This window comes from Pocillopora damicornis, chromosome 3 (genome assembly GCF_964200805.1).
Source record: "Pocillopora damicornis chromosome 3, jaPocDami1.2, whole genome shotgun sequence".
Taxonomy (NCBI): domain Eukaryota; kingdom Metazoa; phylum Cnidaria; class Anthozoa; order Scleractinia; family Pocilloporidae; genus Pocillopora; species Pocillopora damicornis.
The window spans coordinates 1,492,987-1,510,125 of NC_142672.1; the positions used below are offsets into that span (position 1 = coordinate 1,492,987).

The 17,139-nt window shown below is 40.2% G+C and overlaps 3 protein-coding genes and 1 long non-coding RNA gene across 4 annotated transcripts; 2 read left to right on the forward strand and 2 right to left on the reverse strand.

The window, feature by feature from the left end:
- The first annotated feature begins 556 nt into the window (after window positions 1-556).
- LOC149047768 (uncharacterized) lies at window positions 557-2,483 on the forward strand. Its single transcript, XR_016185227.1, has 2 exons — window positions 557-920; window positions 1,256-2,483. It is a non-coding gene; the product is annotated as an uncharacterized LOC149047768 (long non-coding RNA).
- A 4,703-nt stretch (window positions 2,484-7,186) lies between these two features.
- On the reverse strand, window positions 7,187-10,473 carry LOC149047769 (uncharacterized). The gene has a single exon (XM_089201603.1). The coding sequence runs from the start codon at window positions 10,471-10,473 to the stop codon at window positions 9,433-9,435; it is 1,041 nt and encodes a 346-aa protein (XP_089057729.1). The 3' UTR covers window positions 7,187-9,432.
- On the forward strand, window positions 7,218-8,339 carry LOC149047770 (uncharacterized). The gene has a single exon (XM_089201604.1). The coding sequence runs from the start codon at window positions 7,218-7,220 to the stop codon at window positions 7,623-7,625; it is 408 nt and encodes a 135-aa protein (XP_089057730.1). The 3' UTR covers window positions 7,626-8,339.
- Window positions 10,474-12,256: 1,783 nt separating the features above from the next.
- On the reverse strand, window positions 12,257-16,789 carry LOC113665859 (uncharacterized). The gene is made up of 5 exons (XM_089201602.1): window positions 16,678-16,789; window positions 14,626-15,515; window positions 14,053-14,219; window positions 13,387-13,627; window positions 12,257-12,938 (listed from the first exon to the last, which is right to left on the reverse strand). The coding sequence occupies exons 2-5, from the start codon at window positions 15,502-15,504 to the stop codon at window positions 12,372-12,374; spliced, it is 1,854 nt and encodes a 617-aa protein (XP_089057728.1). The 5' UTR covers window positions 15,505-15,515; window positions 16,678-16,789; the 3' UTR covers window positions 12,257-12,371.
- Window positions 16,790-17,139: the final 350 nt, after the last annotated feature.

Here is a 17,139-nt window from a genome sequence, read left to right on the forward strand (position 1 = left end):
ATAGCTTCACAGGACGAATCACATGTTTCCGTATTTCTGAAACGTGGCGGAAACATGCAACTCCATGCAAAGGCGGCCCAAGCTCCAGCTGTGACATGATCATCTTGCGCAATAACAGTCATGGCGGAATTATAAGAGTTTGTATGGGCGTATTTACGACCGCCCTCAGGAATAAACAAAATACGTCAAATTCTCAAAAAAAAATACCTCACCTTACTTCCACAGTGTATCATTTGTTATCTGACCGCTTACTTTGATGAAAAGAGCCCATTTTAGCGAGTTGTTCATTTCGAGGTTTTCAACGTTCATAAGAAAAGCCCTTAGGGGCCATTTTTTAAGGGCTTTTCTTATGAACGTTGAAAACGTCGAAATGGACAACTCGCTAAAATGCGTCCTTTTCATCAAAGTAAGCGGTCAGATAACAAGCGTTACGCCGTAGAAGTAAGGTGAGGTATTTTTTTTGAGAATTTGACGTATTATTTTATTCCTTAGGGCGGCCGTAAATATTCCCCATACAAACTCTTATAATTCCGCCATGACTGTTATTGCGCAAGATGATCATCTCACAGCTGGAGCTTGGGCCGCCTGTGCTCCATGTTTCCGTTATGTTTACGTAAAAGTGGTCCGGTTCCGTTGTATACGCAGCAACGGAAACGCGAGAAAACGTCACGAAACCGGTAACGGAAACACAGGTTATCCGTCGTGTTTCCGGAACGGTTTAACATGTTTCTGCCACGTTTCCGTTTACGGATTCTTGCAATTTCGAATGTGCTTATTCGTTGGTGTTGGGATTATCTCGGCAAACATTTCAGAGTCGCTGTGACATCTTGTGCGGTAAACAATATCCACAACACTTTTCCATCGGATTTTGGATCGTCTTACATTGGATTAAAACCGCCAAACCTTTGAGAGAAACAAAGGTACATGTTAATGCAGATCTTAGTTATTCATGTCTTACAGCACTGGCGGTTGTGCCCGTTCTTTATGACATATTAGTGTTTTGCTTTCCTTCATCTCCGAAGCATTTTCATCGATAAACAAGTTGTAACGTATATATTTCCTTGTGTGGCCTTCATAATTATCCAACCCTGTTTGTGTTTGCTTCGATTTGAAATACTGAAAAGATAGTTTTGCAAGCTGAAATCGGAATCTTTTAAGTTCTACTCAAAATGATAAATATTGTCCTACTGACCTTTGAATGTACTTTCACAGCTGTGAAAACCGTGACACAAATTCTTCTGCTGTTTCTCTACAGGGTTTCTCAAAGGAAGCAAGTGGGGCTGGCGTGGATTCCTTCATAGAACATAAAGCCGGTTGATTATGGGATCCTGTATAGAATTTTTTATATCGAATCAACAAAATTCCAGGTCATGTTATTACAGACCGACATCAACGAATTCTCTTTCTTTGATACGTGTTTCGAATTCAGGCAAAGGTTAAGACAGGTCACGCAGTGTCTTTTATGGGCTCAGCGCTGGCTCCCGAACGAGACCGGGTGTCCCAGCGGATTTGGACCCCCCTAGATTTGGACCCCCCGTCCAAATCCGCTAGCGGATACGGACCCTCTGGTCCAAATGCACCCCCCACCGCGGATTTGGACCCCCCCCCCCCCAACAAAACTGAGTGAAAACATCGTCCTCAACGTTCTAGTAAAAATGGATGATACTTCACGTTCCAGTGCGTACTAAAGTATGTTTTTCATTCAAAACATGCGTATCGTCAATGCATACGAACTGGCATCCCGTCGGATGTTTCTTTTGACCAAGGGAAAATGGGCAAGAGTTAATTTTGATGTCTGGAGAGAGGTCGTTTTTGAACCTTTTCCGCGATAGTCGAACACCACTAGATTCAATAGGAGACAAACTTGTGACACTAATTTATTTTGTCATTATTCAATGCCCGAGTGTTGGGACGACATGGTTCGGTGCGAGATGTGCGAGTTTCACATGATTTAAGACTACCCCGGAGGGCGAGTGGCTCTGCATTGTCTGCAGATCGCCAGACTCTAGACGTCTTCGTAATTGTTAAGGTGTTATTTTGGATCCCTCAACAGTTAATAATCATTAATATTAGAAAATAAGATTGAGTTCGATGTAATAGTCTCCATTTTTGTTAAGACGTTGACATTAATGTTGATTAATGTTGATTTGCATCTGAAAATAAGCTGAGAGTTCCAATAGTTCAGAATAGAAACATTTTTACTTATCACAGGCTTTACGAACGACTTGTAGTAGCAGTAGTTTCTTCGTTCTTGTTCAGAAACTGTTTATTATTATTATTTTAGAAAATCAGACTGAGTTATTTTTCTGACTGGACGCAATAGTCTCCACTATTGTTATGACGTTTCGTATCAATGTTGATTCGCATCAGAAGAAGCAAGGATTTATCGTAACAATTTCAATAGTTCGAATGCAGTAGTTTGTTCACATCTGATTCTTGCGTATACTGTACGACTCGCCATAATAAATGCGGTAGAATTGGAACGAAATGGCTGGTTTTTTCTTTTACCTTTATTGAGGAATGTTGTGTTGTGATTGAAAAGAACATCGACAAAAAGCTTGCAAATACAATTAGTTACCAAATATGATACAAAGGATGCTTAAAAGGAAAGTTTGGTAGGGGGGTCCAAATCTGCAAAGGGGGGTCCATATCCGCTAGCGGATTTGGACCGGGGGGGGTCCAAATCCGCTAGCAGATATGGACCGGGGGGTCCAAATCCGCGGGGGGTCCAAATCCGCTGTGACACCGGCAAACAACGGCTGTGGAAAAGACTCCGTTTCTCACGCGATTATAAATCGAAACTTTGGAGATTCCACCCGTGAAGTCACAGGAAAGATAGCGCCATTCAAGATGGCGAATGTTTCGAATTTGGAAGAGCTTTTACAAAGTGAAAATGGACTTTTGAGAAAAAACAAATGGTACCTTTGGTGTACTTGATATATTTACTAAACATCTATTTGAAAAGAAAATGAACTTTTTATGGGTTTACATGCCCTTTAAGCGAGGCTTACGGCTCATAACACGATGAGTGCAGCTAGTGCAACACGACAGATAGCTTATCCGACGAGAACAAATACCCTGACCGTGTTTTTTTCAAATAACAACTACAACGAAGGCTTCATCCGACGAAACGCTCACCGACCTACTGCAACTACTGAAACTAACGACACCGCAACTCTTACGACTAAAGCGACTATACCTTTCATAAAAGGCTTGTCTGAGAACATCTCGCGCATCCTATAGCCCTTCGATATCCGTGTCGCCCACAAACACATCACTACACTAAGTCAGCCGGTTACTCAAAAACAAGGACGAACAGAGGAACAGTCAGAGAGTGGTTTCAAGTAAGATCAGTTGCTCCGATTATCACGCCTCCCACATCGGTGAGACTGGCAGAAAAGATTGACACTTTTACCTGGAACTCTGTGTAATGCCTAACTTAAACAAGTGATTAAGGAAAGCTGGTTTACTAACTTAGAACAGACTCCCCTCGACAGGTGTAAACTATTACCGGCACCATGCAAACGACTTATACACGACATTAACATTATAAAAGAACCAAACAGAACAAGCTAACTTTACCGAAGGATCGAGACAGACCAATCACGACAGATCTACGCCACTTGAGTCTTACAGCCAATAACATCAAGGCAAAACTGACCAATCAGTTGTACGAAACGGACTTAGAACATTCGACTGACTACAAGTATTCACTTGACTCTGCCGATGACTTTCGCTCGAGTTGTCCAAATGTCAGTCACCACTGACCACGTCCTTCTCTGGACTACATCCTTCTTTGGACTACATCCTTCTCTGGACTACACCCATCCAGACGATCAGGCTACATTTTCAGATCTATGATTCAGTTATAACCCAAAAGATTAATTCCCTGACCTTCATTGAACGGGGGCTGCAAAGGATCATGAAGATGACATGGAAAAAAGGAAAAGGGTTAGGAAAGGAGGAGGAAGTTGTGGACGAAAATAACAGAAAGTATATAAAAATCACCACAAAAGGAGAATCTTGAACAAGCGAGGCAATCTCCCTCCATTTCAGATATTTTTATTCGCTGCTATTTGCCAAGAGTGCCCGGGCCCTTTCCCGCGATTTTCCTCTCCCATCGCTGCGAATCGCCGGTTAAATCAACCAATGAAGTTGGACGATATAATATCACTTGACTTTTCAAAATGGCGGAAGGAGCAGAACTTGGTTTTGCAAAGACGAAAAAAAGCAAATCTTATCATTTAGATTTGGAGCGCCCTGCAAGCAAAATTATGACAATAGGTAACAAATGTTTTCGCTTCGTTCTCACCAATTTTCCAAACATCACTCAATGAAAACGAAACGGGGTTGAGGTGCCACATCGCAGCAATCGACTTCAAAAAACGCCAAGTATGTACGCATCGATTGGGTGGCGACTGCCGAAAATCACTTGCAATTTTCGCTAGCGAGCAAATTGGGCGCGATCGGCGATTAAAATCGCCAAGTGTATTGCAGTCTTTAAACTTGAGGTTTACGTAAATTACAATTGAAAAATCTGTGTCCTTTTGTTACGAAACGAGAGAACAATTGAAGTGCTCGTGATTTTATATGCTTGAGGAAATTTTTGTTTTCTGAAAGCTGCTCTCTTATCAAATTTTCCTTTTTGTTGTCAGTTAGTGCTATTTAAGTAAGAAAATATGCAACTTACTAAACGTGACGAGAATAGATAGAAAAGTATCCAGAATTTTCTCCGGCAGACATTAGTATTCACGCAGAGAAACAGCTGTTTTGACGTTTACGAGGTTTTATTTTTTTTTTTTTTCGTTCTTTATGACCATTTTGTGGTTGCAAGAAATTTTAATCTCTTGAAGGTTGACAGTCTTTTTTTTTTTTTTTTTTTTTTTTTTTTTTTTTTTAATGACAGTTTGCTAAGGTAGGAAAATTTAGCTTTTTCCACAACGGAACGTAACTTGCAGCTTGTAAAAGAGCCAGGTTAGATTTAAATGACCGATCAAATTTTGCGTTGTCGATTTCTGGAATCAACCAGGAAAACCATTCAAAGATTTCAGACTAAAAGGAAGTTGTCCATTTCCCTTGCGAAGTGAATGAGAAACAAAGTATTTGCACTTAAATGTAGACAGCTAGTGATGGATGGTTTCAAGGATGAGGACAGATAACACGAGCGGCAAGGTGTACGGAAGAGGATGGGCCGAAAACGCTGAAAAGATTCATTTTACGGGCAATTTCAAGATCGAACGGAAAACATTTTCCCTGATTTGTTTTTCGCATGTTTCGCGGCATAGTGTGTTTCGTCTCTGGCCAGTTTTCTTATTATAATTATTTTTGCACCTCTCCATATGTATTGTTGTTAGTGTTGCTTGGCACTTCTTCATTAGCGTATGTTTGCAAATTCGTCTTCATTGGCGCAAATTGCATTGCATGTAAAGTCACATTTTGCGCTCTACGTTTGAAGTGATTTTTGTATTTTTTTTTCCCGAGCTGTACGTTGTACCTTTGCAAGTCCTCTAAGATCAAGACGTTTAATCTTCGATTAATGTTTCTTTACTCCGTATTTTTTCTATTAAAACTAGCTACTTAAGTTCTTTAACTGGTGAAGTTTCGACGCACATCCAACGTTAAACATCGCTCATCCTAAATCGAAAATAACTTTTTTAAGGTATTAAATTTCTTGAATTTTGTGGATATCGCTAGCCGGTTTTGACTTCCGGTCACATTTATATCGAATAGTACTTTAAACGAATATACGGATAGAGTCGTGTACTGATTTAGCTTAAAGAATCTGTTTAAATAAATACATAAAGTTTACATTAATGTTTTAATTCATTTGTCAAATGAGTCTATTGCTATATCTAGCACTAAAAATAAGGACGAACAGATTTTGAATATAGCCTAGCTCTTTTCGTGTGCCGACCGGCCTCGACAGATGAAACAGGATAAAAAGCTGGCAACAGCAAAAATTATCATCTTCATTTCTAAATGTACAATGCCAAGTGAAAATGAACTCGGGATAAAAAAAAAAACATTTGTGCAGCAAGGAACGTGTATTTAGTAAAATGATGTTTTGTTTTCAATTCATTTCGGGTGAATATTTCCACTGTAATTTCCACTGACAAAAAATAAAATTGGTCAGGCGATGGGAAATGAAGCACTCTGAGAGGATGTTCGCATGCAGTTAAATTAATCCAACTTGCATGCACGCCTGACGGCGAATCGACGATATTTGTCAATAATAATGTTAAGAAAATTGTTGGAAGCCTGTTTGAAGATGTTAAACACTCCTCGAGAAAATTGTCAGTTTTTGAAGGCGCACGCAAAACGTGCTGAAATCGGGAATTACGGATTTCGCTATATCTTCGATCATTTCGGTAAAATCTAGAATAATTTTTTATGACACTAGTGTGTGATGTTTACTGTGCGCCGTCTAAGTTTGTGTTCCTTAAACGTACGTAATATCCTTGACATCAAATCGGTCACGCATTGTTTACATTTAAGACGAAGACAGAAGCTTTTCACCACGTGCGGGTTTCACCCCTGAAGTGAAATGATAAACAATTATTCTTTCTAAGTGAAAACTATCGCTAAGATTTTTACCGTTTCCACATTTTCCACACAGTTTTCATGTTTCGGTACTTTTGTCATTTATTAGAGTGGGAAGTAGAAAAAGTCTAATAAATTTCGCGACAAAGAAGTCTCCACAGAGAGGCCTTTTCGGTTCTTACAAACAGAATTTTGATTAGCTAAGCTAATGTCATCTAAATAATTCATTTCTAGCACAATAACCTTCGAAACCTGGTGCACGCACAAGATTAGTTCGGGGTGAAATCAGATCTTCACTCGAATTTGTCCCAGGATGTCATCACTTCCATAATTTTCCTCAAATCTAAGATTATCTTCGCTTTACCGAGCCGATATGTTCACTACAGGTTAAGTCGCTCGGCTGAATCAAATGGTAAACATTGCTGTATTAGTAGCGCTGAATTTGATACCAATCCGGCGGGAAATATATTGACAGAATTGTCCCCGGAAATTTGAGGCCAAAGAAGATTTGAATTGAGCCAGAAAAGGAAGATAAGCTTTTCGGAAAGTGACACAAACAGAGACAATTAATTGAAGCTATTTTCAAGCCAATCACGAACGATTCAATTGGACTCATTTAAAACTCAAGCCGTTTGTTTACAGAACCAGAAGAGCTCGAGTTGCGGTGTAGACCAGATATGTCGACTTCGATAGCAGACAGGCCAACCGCTATGTTAAGCTGGGAGAAGGAAGCGGTGCAGGACCTGGATTGTGTTTATCAATCTAAATCAACTCCTGATCGCGGTGACGTGGATGCAGTATGGCAAAGCATGTACGAGAAAGGCCTGAAGAGAAAAGTAAGTCAGTTCTCTCTTCCTCCCCAAGGTATTGAAATCAATGGAAATTCATCCGATTTAAACTGTATCCAAAAAGACACTGAGCCACGAAGAGATCTAGCCACGATCCATCTCGAAAGAGCGCGTAATTTGGGTAAACTGGGAATGGACGAAGGAAGAAGATATCGGAAACGTGCCTACTCCGCGAACAGCTGCCCTGGTGATCAACAGCACTGCCATACTACTCGCCATCACGATTTCAGTATATAAGGTGGCGTACACATTTATTTGTGATCAGCATGCTTAGGAAAACTAGCTTAGAAACACGGTACAGTGATGTGCAAAGATATTACGGAGGATGATAATTATTACAACAGTTTTTAAGTCGTTTTAAAGACTGCGATCCTGTGGGCGAAAAAAAATATTTCGAACAAATATTTCTAAGTTGGGTCATTATATGCTTATTCTTCGTTAAAATGTTGGTAATTCAGATGTAAACGACTTGTTTTCGAGTTATGATTTTTTAGAGAAGTCAATTGTTGTTGCTTTTCAAAAGTGGAAACAAGAGAGTCACGTACGACCAAAATGTTTCGATTTGATTGGTTAATCGCAAAGCAGACAAACATCAGGGTGATATTTAATTCTTTCCTTCTTCGGAAATTTAATTAAAGGAAGACAGTGCATAACATACTTTTTTTAGTGAATATGAAAAACGATAATAACAAGCATCTTCGTTTGTCAGCAGTTTTCATCGATGTATTCGTCAAATTCAGGTAGTTGTAATTGTTTTTGTGTATTCAGAGGCCTCATTATTTTCCGACTACAATAACCCACCGTTCATAATTACTGTATGAAACAACAACAAAAAAAAGCACGTAAATATATCATCCATTTTGTGTACCCGTTTCATTCTCGACCCTTAAAATTGTTGCTGGACTATTTACTTGTGATGATAAGAAAATAAATTTGAATGTATCAATCCGTTGAAGTAGTCGGTCTTGTTATTTTCTGTTAGCTTGACTGTCTGAAATAATGTCTGCTTTCGTGTCGCCTAATTTGCCTGAATTTCAATTAAGAAAATTTTATTTGTTAGAAACTGTTTTCATCTAAATTGAAATTGCGGAGAGAACAACAGTTTCCAGCTTTCTTTCGTTCCTGTGCAAACAAATTGCTTTAAAAAATTAACAAAAGAGAACCTGCGAAACAACAGTCTTCGCGGTTTTTGCGCATAAGGAGGCGAAATTGATGCAATAATGTTTCTAGTATTGAACAATATAAATCATGCTACATCCTCGGTGTACAGCCAGCTCACAACATTCATTTGAAAATTTGGAATTGACATGTGAATCTCTTGGGGATTCATCTCTGCGTAATTTGAAATTTGTTATTATTCTTGTCTAAGAGTTCGTCTTTATAACCACCAGACTTGTAGAATTTTGCAGCCCTGGGTATAGAATCACTGTACTTCCCGAGGTAGGTTATCGCAAATTCGTAAAGCCCCTTAGCGTGCGCCAATAACTGGTTAGATTAAGTTGGATTAGACTTCCGGAAAGCTATAGCGCCCGCGGCTAAGGCAGCGGCTGTTTCGGCAGCAACGTCAGATCCAGGCCTCTGAGCTGTGATCTTCAGAGCAGGTCTGGCCATATGCATGTCTTCTGGTCTGCCCCAATATTCATGGTCTTTAACACCATCCCAACCTGTAAGGGGGAAGAAAGAGTAGAAGGGATCAAAAGTGTATAACGATTCTTCATAAGTTAATTGATTGCCACGAAATAACACACTCGCAAACCAGAATGATAACAACAATAAAACAAAACAATCAAACGAAACAAAAGAAACAAAGCAAGATAACAGCCAAGCAATTTAAGAAGTAAAGAAATCGTACAAAAACAAAATAATCGTCGAACAGGTTATGGTTTCAGATCAAAGCCTAAACCAACCTCCACAAACAGTGGGCTTGCCAATGGATCGGCTCCTCATGCTGAGAGTTCGATCCAAGTTAAAGTAATTACATGTATATGAATTTTGATTAAAAGGAAATTCCGGACATCAATATACGGCATACCATGTAATACCATCAAACCATATAGTCTTTGCAACAAATGTCGTGTTCCCCAAATTTGGGTGAAATCCCTTTCAGAAGTTCACGCGTAGATGATGCAATCCATTCTACTCTTCTTAAAAAATTAAAATGTCTCGTTCTCACCTGTACGTAAAGCTCAAACTTAGAGGTGTGCGCTTTCATGAAATAGTCCAATGGCCATTTAATACAGTCCAACATGCTTTTCAGTTCCCCAGCTGCAATATAAGCTTCTTTATACTTCAACAGACCCCAGGTTAGCACTGTTACACTTGAAGCCATAGGGAAACCAAACTTGACGAAATCTCCTGCGTCAAACCAACCACCACTAAGATCCACTCCAACATCTGCACCGTCCCGAAGAGTCGCGCTTTTTCTCCAAGGGATTCGGTTTGTGGCGGGAAGACGTCCAGCCCGCTGTGCTTCATAGAACAGAATGGACTTGCGGAGGACCTCGTTGTAATTGAACGGACCTGGGGCTGGAGGTGCAGTCGGTTTGGCTATCACACCACCCCCACCGCCTGTGTGTCCCCCTCCGCCACCACCAGCGTTACCTCCTCCAGCTCCTCCCCCAGCGCCAGCACCAAGCCTCTGGAATAAGGCCACACCGCCAGGAGCTGGTGAGTTCGCAACAGGCTTAGTTAAAACGATTTCAGTAGATAGCTCATAGCCAGCATTCAGTTGTTTTTGCCACGGTTTGTTGGTAATCACGTAGCGCTTGCGGTCTGGAGACACAGACTTTATATCACCAATCCATGTCTGGAGTTTCAGTGCTGGTTTACTGAAAGTCAAGGTGATGATCCAACCGTCAGTAACCTTGGACTGTAGTCTGAAGGTGAATTTGGCGGTGAAGCCTGTGTTCCACTCGTTGACAACAGTAATGCGGGACTGTTCTGCACAGGTGTGGCGTGCGAAGAGCAGAAAGAACAGCAGACACGCTGACAACGAGATTCGTCCCATAATGCTCATAATACAGCTCTGTGGATGAAAAGTGAGCTTACGGCATGAGAATCGCAGATATGCTGAAGTTGATGACATAAACAGCAGTTGCCTTTTTGTTCATGAAGAGATTTGATGTATATTCACTGTATTTGAGGACCCTAGAAATAGTTCTCACTACGTCTTCCTCCGCCTTTTGATGATATAAAGTTTTGAGTTATATTTTATATAGTGATAATTCCGACAGATTTGAAGATTACAAAGTTACGACGAAATGTTAAAAATACTGTGAAACAAAAGAAGTTAAAGCTGTTTAGGTGGTGTTGTACTATTTTGGCAGCTAAGAGGATTGGGATGTTGCTTAGCTCGGGTTTCTTGCCTCTGGGCCAGGAACCAAGCTGGGGCAATTCAAAAAGGTACATCTTTTATTCGGCTTATTAAGAGGGTTTACACACAGGGTTACAAACTTCTTTAACATCTGCATCTGATTCAAGACAGCTGCATAAGCCATTATTTGCATCACAAAAGTTATGGAAAACTTCCACTCAAAGGAGGCATAGAAGTCTTGGCTGGGAAGAGGGTGGTATGAAATAAAGGAAGCGGGAAGGTTCAAGAAGCACCCGGCGATACATTTGAATTGGGAGTTATCTTCCTAAACCTGGAGTTTTTTTTCCGAACAAAAGTAAATAACCGGCTGGACATCCTTTATCTAAAAACTAGCTTTTATTTGTCGTTAATGGCGACCGAACTCGCAAATAAAAAAAATCCCAGAAAAATGTTCTTTTTCTTTAGATTTACTATTTATACTGTCACTTTCTCTTAGTTGATCTATCCAACATTGATAATACGCTGAAATAGAACTGTTCGTCACAATACTCAACTCAAGCCTCGGTTAATAAAAAAATTGTGCAACATTTTCTCATGTAAATTACTGAATTAACTCACAACGGGTGAAGAGGGACTATACTCACTCTCAACATGTAGCTTCTTTGGCGCAGATAATTAATACCTAAGGGCTTTGTGCCTAATTTATATCCGAGAAGCAGGCGTCTGAACCCAGCGGAAGCCTGAATTTTTCTGGCTTCTGTAATTGAAAGCTCGCATAAGAGGATCATTTCATTATTTTTCAACCTTTTAACTCCCAAAAAGTATGACAATAAAAAAAGAGTTGGCTCGCAGTTATTCTTAGGTGCAAGCCTTAACTGCAGCCTTTCTTGGTCTGATAGGCAAAATATAGAAACACTGGCTCGTTTGAAGAAATTTTGTTGTAGATCTCCCCATACATTGATGCTTCGATTTGAATTCATAGTCTAAATGGATCAGTTCTTTATCGCGTTGCATCCCCCCGACAGTCGAATTTGTGTTACGTCGCAATTCCTTCATTCCCTTTTTTTTTCGGGGAAGAAATAATAATTTTTTTTCCAATATTCTTCTCAGCCCGTCGAATCTAAAGTTACTTCGTTTTCTTAATACTTCAGAGCAGAGCAGATCAGAAAAGCTCTTTTCTTTAGTTTCAAAATAAAAGATTATTTGCTACTTTGAGTTTGTGTCCTACTTCAGAAAGCCATTAACCTCAGGAGACTGTGCCACCAGTAGCCCTTTCGAAAATTAAAACAAATGTTATTGCACTCTTAGTTTCATAAGTTTGCCGTATCCACTGCCGACAGCTGATCTAACGTATTACTTCGTGAGACGCTTGATATATCGCTTCCGGCGTACTTTTCTTTCTAGAACTTTATCGTAGACGTGGAGTTTCATTGTACCGTAGACGAGATAAGTAAATATTCAGGCAACTTTTAATATTGTGAAATCTCTTTTTAAATTGCGTTTTCACAATGAAAGGATGGTGTTAATTGCTAGTGTCATTTACGAGTCAACTTCGTAATCATTTAGGATATTTTATTAAAGTACTTCAGGCACAACTACAAACAGCATGAAAACAAAAGACTTCTTAAGTCTTAAGCTCTTTGAAAAAACTTCATATTTCCGTTGGACTATTACAGCTCCAGCTGTTTTAGACCCGAGACAGAAGACTGGAAACCAGCGTTGTAGTCAGTAGTGACTTCATTCATGACGTAGTCTTTTCTGTCGTCCTTGTAGTTGTCATTCTCGTCGGGACCCCCAACTAATGCACCTTTTAGAACATGCGCATTGGGTATATCCGCTTTGAAGTTATCCCAACCGCATGGCTGTGGAGCGGACGGGCAGGAGCTGGAGCTGTGATGTGGTCTTCGTGGCGGATTTTTTCCGAACCCAACCACGAAGCTGCGTCCACTGTCTCCAAGCATGTAATTAATTTGTTTCTTTGCGAAATTGCGATAAGCTGTTCGCTTTAGACCCTGATCAGCGGCAACCAGCGCCAGGAAAGCTGTATTGGCTGCATATCGGTTCGAGCCCCATTTGATACGCCATGCAAGGCCCTTGGGAGTGTAACGGACACTACCTCCGGGAAGCCAGTTGTCGAGAGATGCTTTAATGGCGTTTTTGTAGGATTCTTTTTTCGTCAACTGAGCGAGCAGCAACTGTACCCCGGCTTTTTTATCGTCCCAAGAAAATGCCCAGGCCTGTAAGGGAGAAAAAGATTGATTAAATTTTAATTTTAATGTGAAAGAGCCTTTTACGTGTGGTTGATAAAGAAGCTTACACCTGCAATAATAGAAGGAAAAAATTTTTAAAAAACCGGCAAACTTCGCATTTAGCAAGCCACTTTTAGATTTTTTCATCTCTAAGCACCGCACTTATCTGTGAGTGTTATACTTTTTTGATAAAGATACCAAAGCCTTGAAGCGCATTGTGTGGACAAAAAGTCTCAAAACATTTTCCTTTGTATTATCGACAATCGCACGTAAAGGGAAAAAGTAAGATCGTCCAATCTTAGTCAGGATGTGAAGGTATGACGCGAGAAGAAAAGATAGAACTGAATTATGATTTACAACGATTTGTAGTCTTGTGTTTCACAAAAATTCCCTTCAGCATAATTGTATCTCAGAAGACCTATAACTCTCAACATACCTGACCATCCATCCCATAATCCTTATAGTACTTCTCAGCCTTCACAAGATATGAAGACTCCTTTGTCGCTCTGTACAACCAAGCTGCACCCCACACTAACTCGTCCTGAAACCCGCTGTAGGATTTGTAGAATTTCCCTGCGTTGGGAATGGAATCACTGTATACTCCACGATACTTGTCTGCAAACGCGTACAGTTGCTTTGAGCGCGTTAAAAGTTTCCTAGCATACTTCTTAGAGGCACTGAAAATCAAATTGTCTCAAAAGTTAGTAGTCAACCAGCATAAAGATGTTCGTGAGAATCGAAGGCAGCTTCTGGTTCGTTTTCTGGGGACCCAAGTACCAAGTTTATTTTAGAGCAGTTAAGTAAAAGTTGTGAAACATAAAGCAATATTACCGGAGAGACCATTTATGTTGAGTACGACTGATATGAGGGTCCAACACAGGTTTGGCGGGATGCGGGATGAGGCTTAAAATCGAAGTGGGATGTGGGTTACTAAAAATTCCAAAGGCGAGATGCAGGATGAAAATAGGAAGGCAAGACCGGGATATGCTCAGTTTCGAAAGCGGGAGAGGGAATTAAAAGGACGGATACTGTCGGTATAATAATTAAGCTGAAGTTACGATATACCAAGAGTTGTAGGCATTTTTCCTTGTCTATAACTTACCGAGTATTTTGAGCTTTGAAGGCAATCGATGCAGCGGCCAGTGCTGCTGCAGTTTCAGCTGCGAGATCGGATCCAGGATTTTGTGGAGTGATCTTCCAGGCGGGTCGCCTCATGGTCATGTCTTCAGGTCTGCCCCAAAAAGCGTGGTCAAGATCTCCATCTCCAACCTAATTTGTTCATAAAGATTTCACGTTCAAAAGACAACTTTCAGCATTTTTTCTGATGAGTCAAAAAACTATATTATTCTCACATATATCTGTCGATGATTAGTTTCTTGCCAGTAACCCAGCACTAAAAATATGGCAACGAGAGAGATGCTGTGAGGTGGCGGTAAGATATCAGTTTCTTAAATCAACATTAGACGAAGATCAGGCAAACATTAATACAAATGAATAAACAGGGTAGGTTTCTAAGAATTTGTAGTGCTACGTGATCGACCACCGTTAAGAGTTTCTAGAGCTGACATTTCGAGCTTTACCCCTTCGCCAAAGCGATTCAGTTATTACACTTAACTTTTGAGTAAGTTATCTAGACGGAAAATGCAAAAACAAGTATAGCTGTTAACCGTATTACCTGACCATAGAATTCTTCTTTTTTCGTGTGAGCTTTTATGAAATAGTCCGTGGCCCACTTGATGCTATCTAATACGTTGCTGTACTGGCCAGCAGCTACATAAGCCTCCTTGTATTCCACAATACCCCAGGCTAACACTGTGACAGATGATGCCATCGGAAAACCAAACTTAACGTAATCACCCGCGTCATACCATCCACCGGTTAAGTCTTCACCGTTCGGCCCTTTGTCACCTAGTGCCGAGTCCTTTCTCCACTTGACTCGGTTGTTAGGTGGAAGCTTGCCAGATCGCTGAGCTTCGTAGAACAAGTTGGAAAGTTTCAGCACTTCACTGTAGTCATACTTTCCGGGCCCCCGAGACGGCGATTGTGTTAGCGAAGGAGGTGCAGTGGTTTGCGGCGGCTGCGTAGGTCGAGTGGTGTCAGGACCAGGAGATGAACTGGGCGGTTTCGTCGCTGGCGGAGGAGGACTCGGGCTAGCAGTGGGCGGTTGGTTGGTTATTGGTGCACCGCGACTAAACATGACGGCGCCAATAGGAGGATCCTTTGCTACGTCAGACTTTTTGGCGATGAAATACAACTTGAAGGTTCCTTTAGACATTTGTGTATTCCATGGCATATTCTTCATTGTATATACTTTATCGCCTTGGTTGTCAACTATCTCTGCTCGCCAAATTTCCAAATTCGGAGTAGGAACTGAAAAAGACAAAGTCAAGGTCCACCCAGAGGTAACATCATCCGTGAGGTCCAGAGTAATTAATCCCTTGAATCCGTCGTACCATTTGTCAACAACTACGGTTTTAGCTTGTTCACCGAATGCTTTAGGAGCGTGAAGCAGCACAAGAATCGACAGCGGAATAACCGAGCGTAACAACGACATGGTGTGAATATCTATCAACAAATGAACGAAATTTGAATAAAAAAAAATGCCAACTTGACTTATAGTCAGAGAAGTGAACGCTGCCCAAGTTATTAAATATGTCACATCACGAAAGACACTTCAACGATTAAGTATTGCATTAACCACAGTGATATGCGCCTAAATTAGCTCCAGTTTTTCTTTTCCCTTGTTTGGAAAGTAAGAGTCGGTTTTTTCCTTTTTTGACTTGATTGCTAAGTGATATACCAGAAAAGCGACGGAACTGATGCGGTTTGCTTCAGACATTCACAATATTTTAAGTGGGAAACACTCATTTTAGTTAGAAGCGCAGCGGAAATGTCGTAGATTGAGCGTGCAGTTGACTTTAGATGTATTAGTCCACTTTCAGACTCTATTCACTTTACATGGAGTATTATTCATTGCTTCAGGAAGACTTGATTTCTTTCTGCGCAATGTTGTTGTATAAACTGTAGTTTACACTAAGGTTTGTGAATATAGGATCGATCATTTTCAGATCGTTTAACAAAGCTCATTGTTATCAAAGTTAGCCACTTAATAATGCCGTTAGAATATATAGTTATTAGAAATGACCGGGTGCGATATTGTTATAAGAAACTTTTTGGATTAAAATGAACCGCGTGTTACAATGCTCAACTTATGCTTAATTTCAGTCTTAACAGGAACTAGATACATAAAAAGTCTTGATTGCGGATAGGTTATAAAAACACTCTATATATATTATAGAGCTATATATATTCTGCCATAGAGTTAAGTAAAAAGTCGGAACGAGAGGTGAATTATGGAGTTACTGTAGGCAATGATTTCCGTGTCACTCCATGTGCGAGTTAGCCATTCAACAATTTGTGACATGAATTGTTTAAAAGGCAGGCGAAGTAAAATACAATGTGAACGTAAACCAAAATTTTCAAACTGCCATTGGTGATAAAAAATCTTAAAATTGTAATTAAATCATAAGAATGTAGAGCATTGATTACATTATCAGATCTAGACCAGTTTCAAAATCAAGTACTCCTCTCCTGCGTCTCACTGAATTTATATCATTTCATCGGCTTGAAAGAACTTAATGTTTTTCTCTCTTTTTTTCGCAACATTCATATGAAAGCGCAACATTTTCTTTTTATATTACTATTCATACCAAACACAGGCACTCACCTTCTCACAATTAGTTGTTGAACGGACCCTGAATTGGTTGGTGGCACGTATTCTACCGGGTTATATGTACCCTCAGCATTTAATTCCAATACCTCATTGTCACAACTCCCCGACGATAGCGCAGCTCAACAAATAAGTTATTGGAATTAGTCAAAAGATGTTTAGACATCTGCCATTACCATCGTAATAGACATTCTATTCACAAATTGGCTTCAATACTTCGTTTGTGTTGTTAATGACAGAGTTTTCATATTGTGCAGTGTTCAATGTCTTCTTCGGCAGTTTGACAAACACAGCACGTCCACTCCCAGAGCTTTTATACATCTACGCAACTGACATACAACACGCTTATGTAAACCTTTGGCAAAATGAAATCATGGGATGGCTATGGGAAGCGAGAAAGAGCTTGAAGAAATTTTTAGCGACGGTACTATGTCTACTTGTTCAGTATGAACCAAAGAG

Excerpts from the sequence above, each read along its gene's own strand:
- LOC149047769 (XM_089201603.1), bottom strand. The coding sequence starts at position 10,473 with ATGTCATCAACTTCAGCATATCTGCGATTCTCATGCCGTAAGCTCACT.
- LOC113665859 (XM_089201602.1), bottom strand. The coding sequence starts at position 15,504 with ATGTCGTTGTTACGCTCGGTTATTCCGCTGTCGATTCTTGTGCTGCTT. Across the intron at positions 13,628-14,052 it reads TTCAAAGCTCAAAATACTCG|TGCCTCTAAGAAGTATGCTA; the intron begins GTAAGTTATAGA and ends TTTGATTTTCAG. Across the intron at positions 12,939-13,386 it reads ATTATGGGATGGATGGTCAG|GCCTGGGCATTTTCTTGGGA; the intron begins GTATGTTGAGAG and ends TCTCCCTTACAG.
- LOC149047770 (XM_089201604.1), top strand. The coding sequence starts at position 7,218 with ATGTCGACTTCGATAGCAGACAGGCCAACCGCTATGTTAAGCTGGGAG.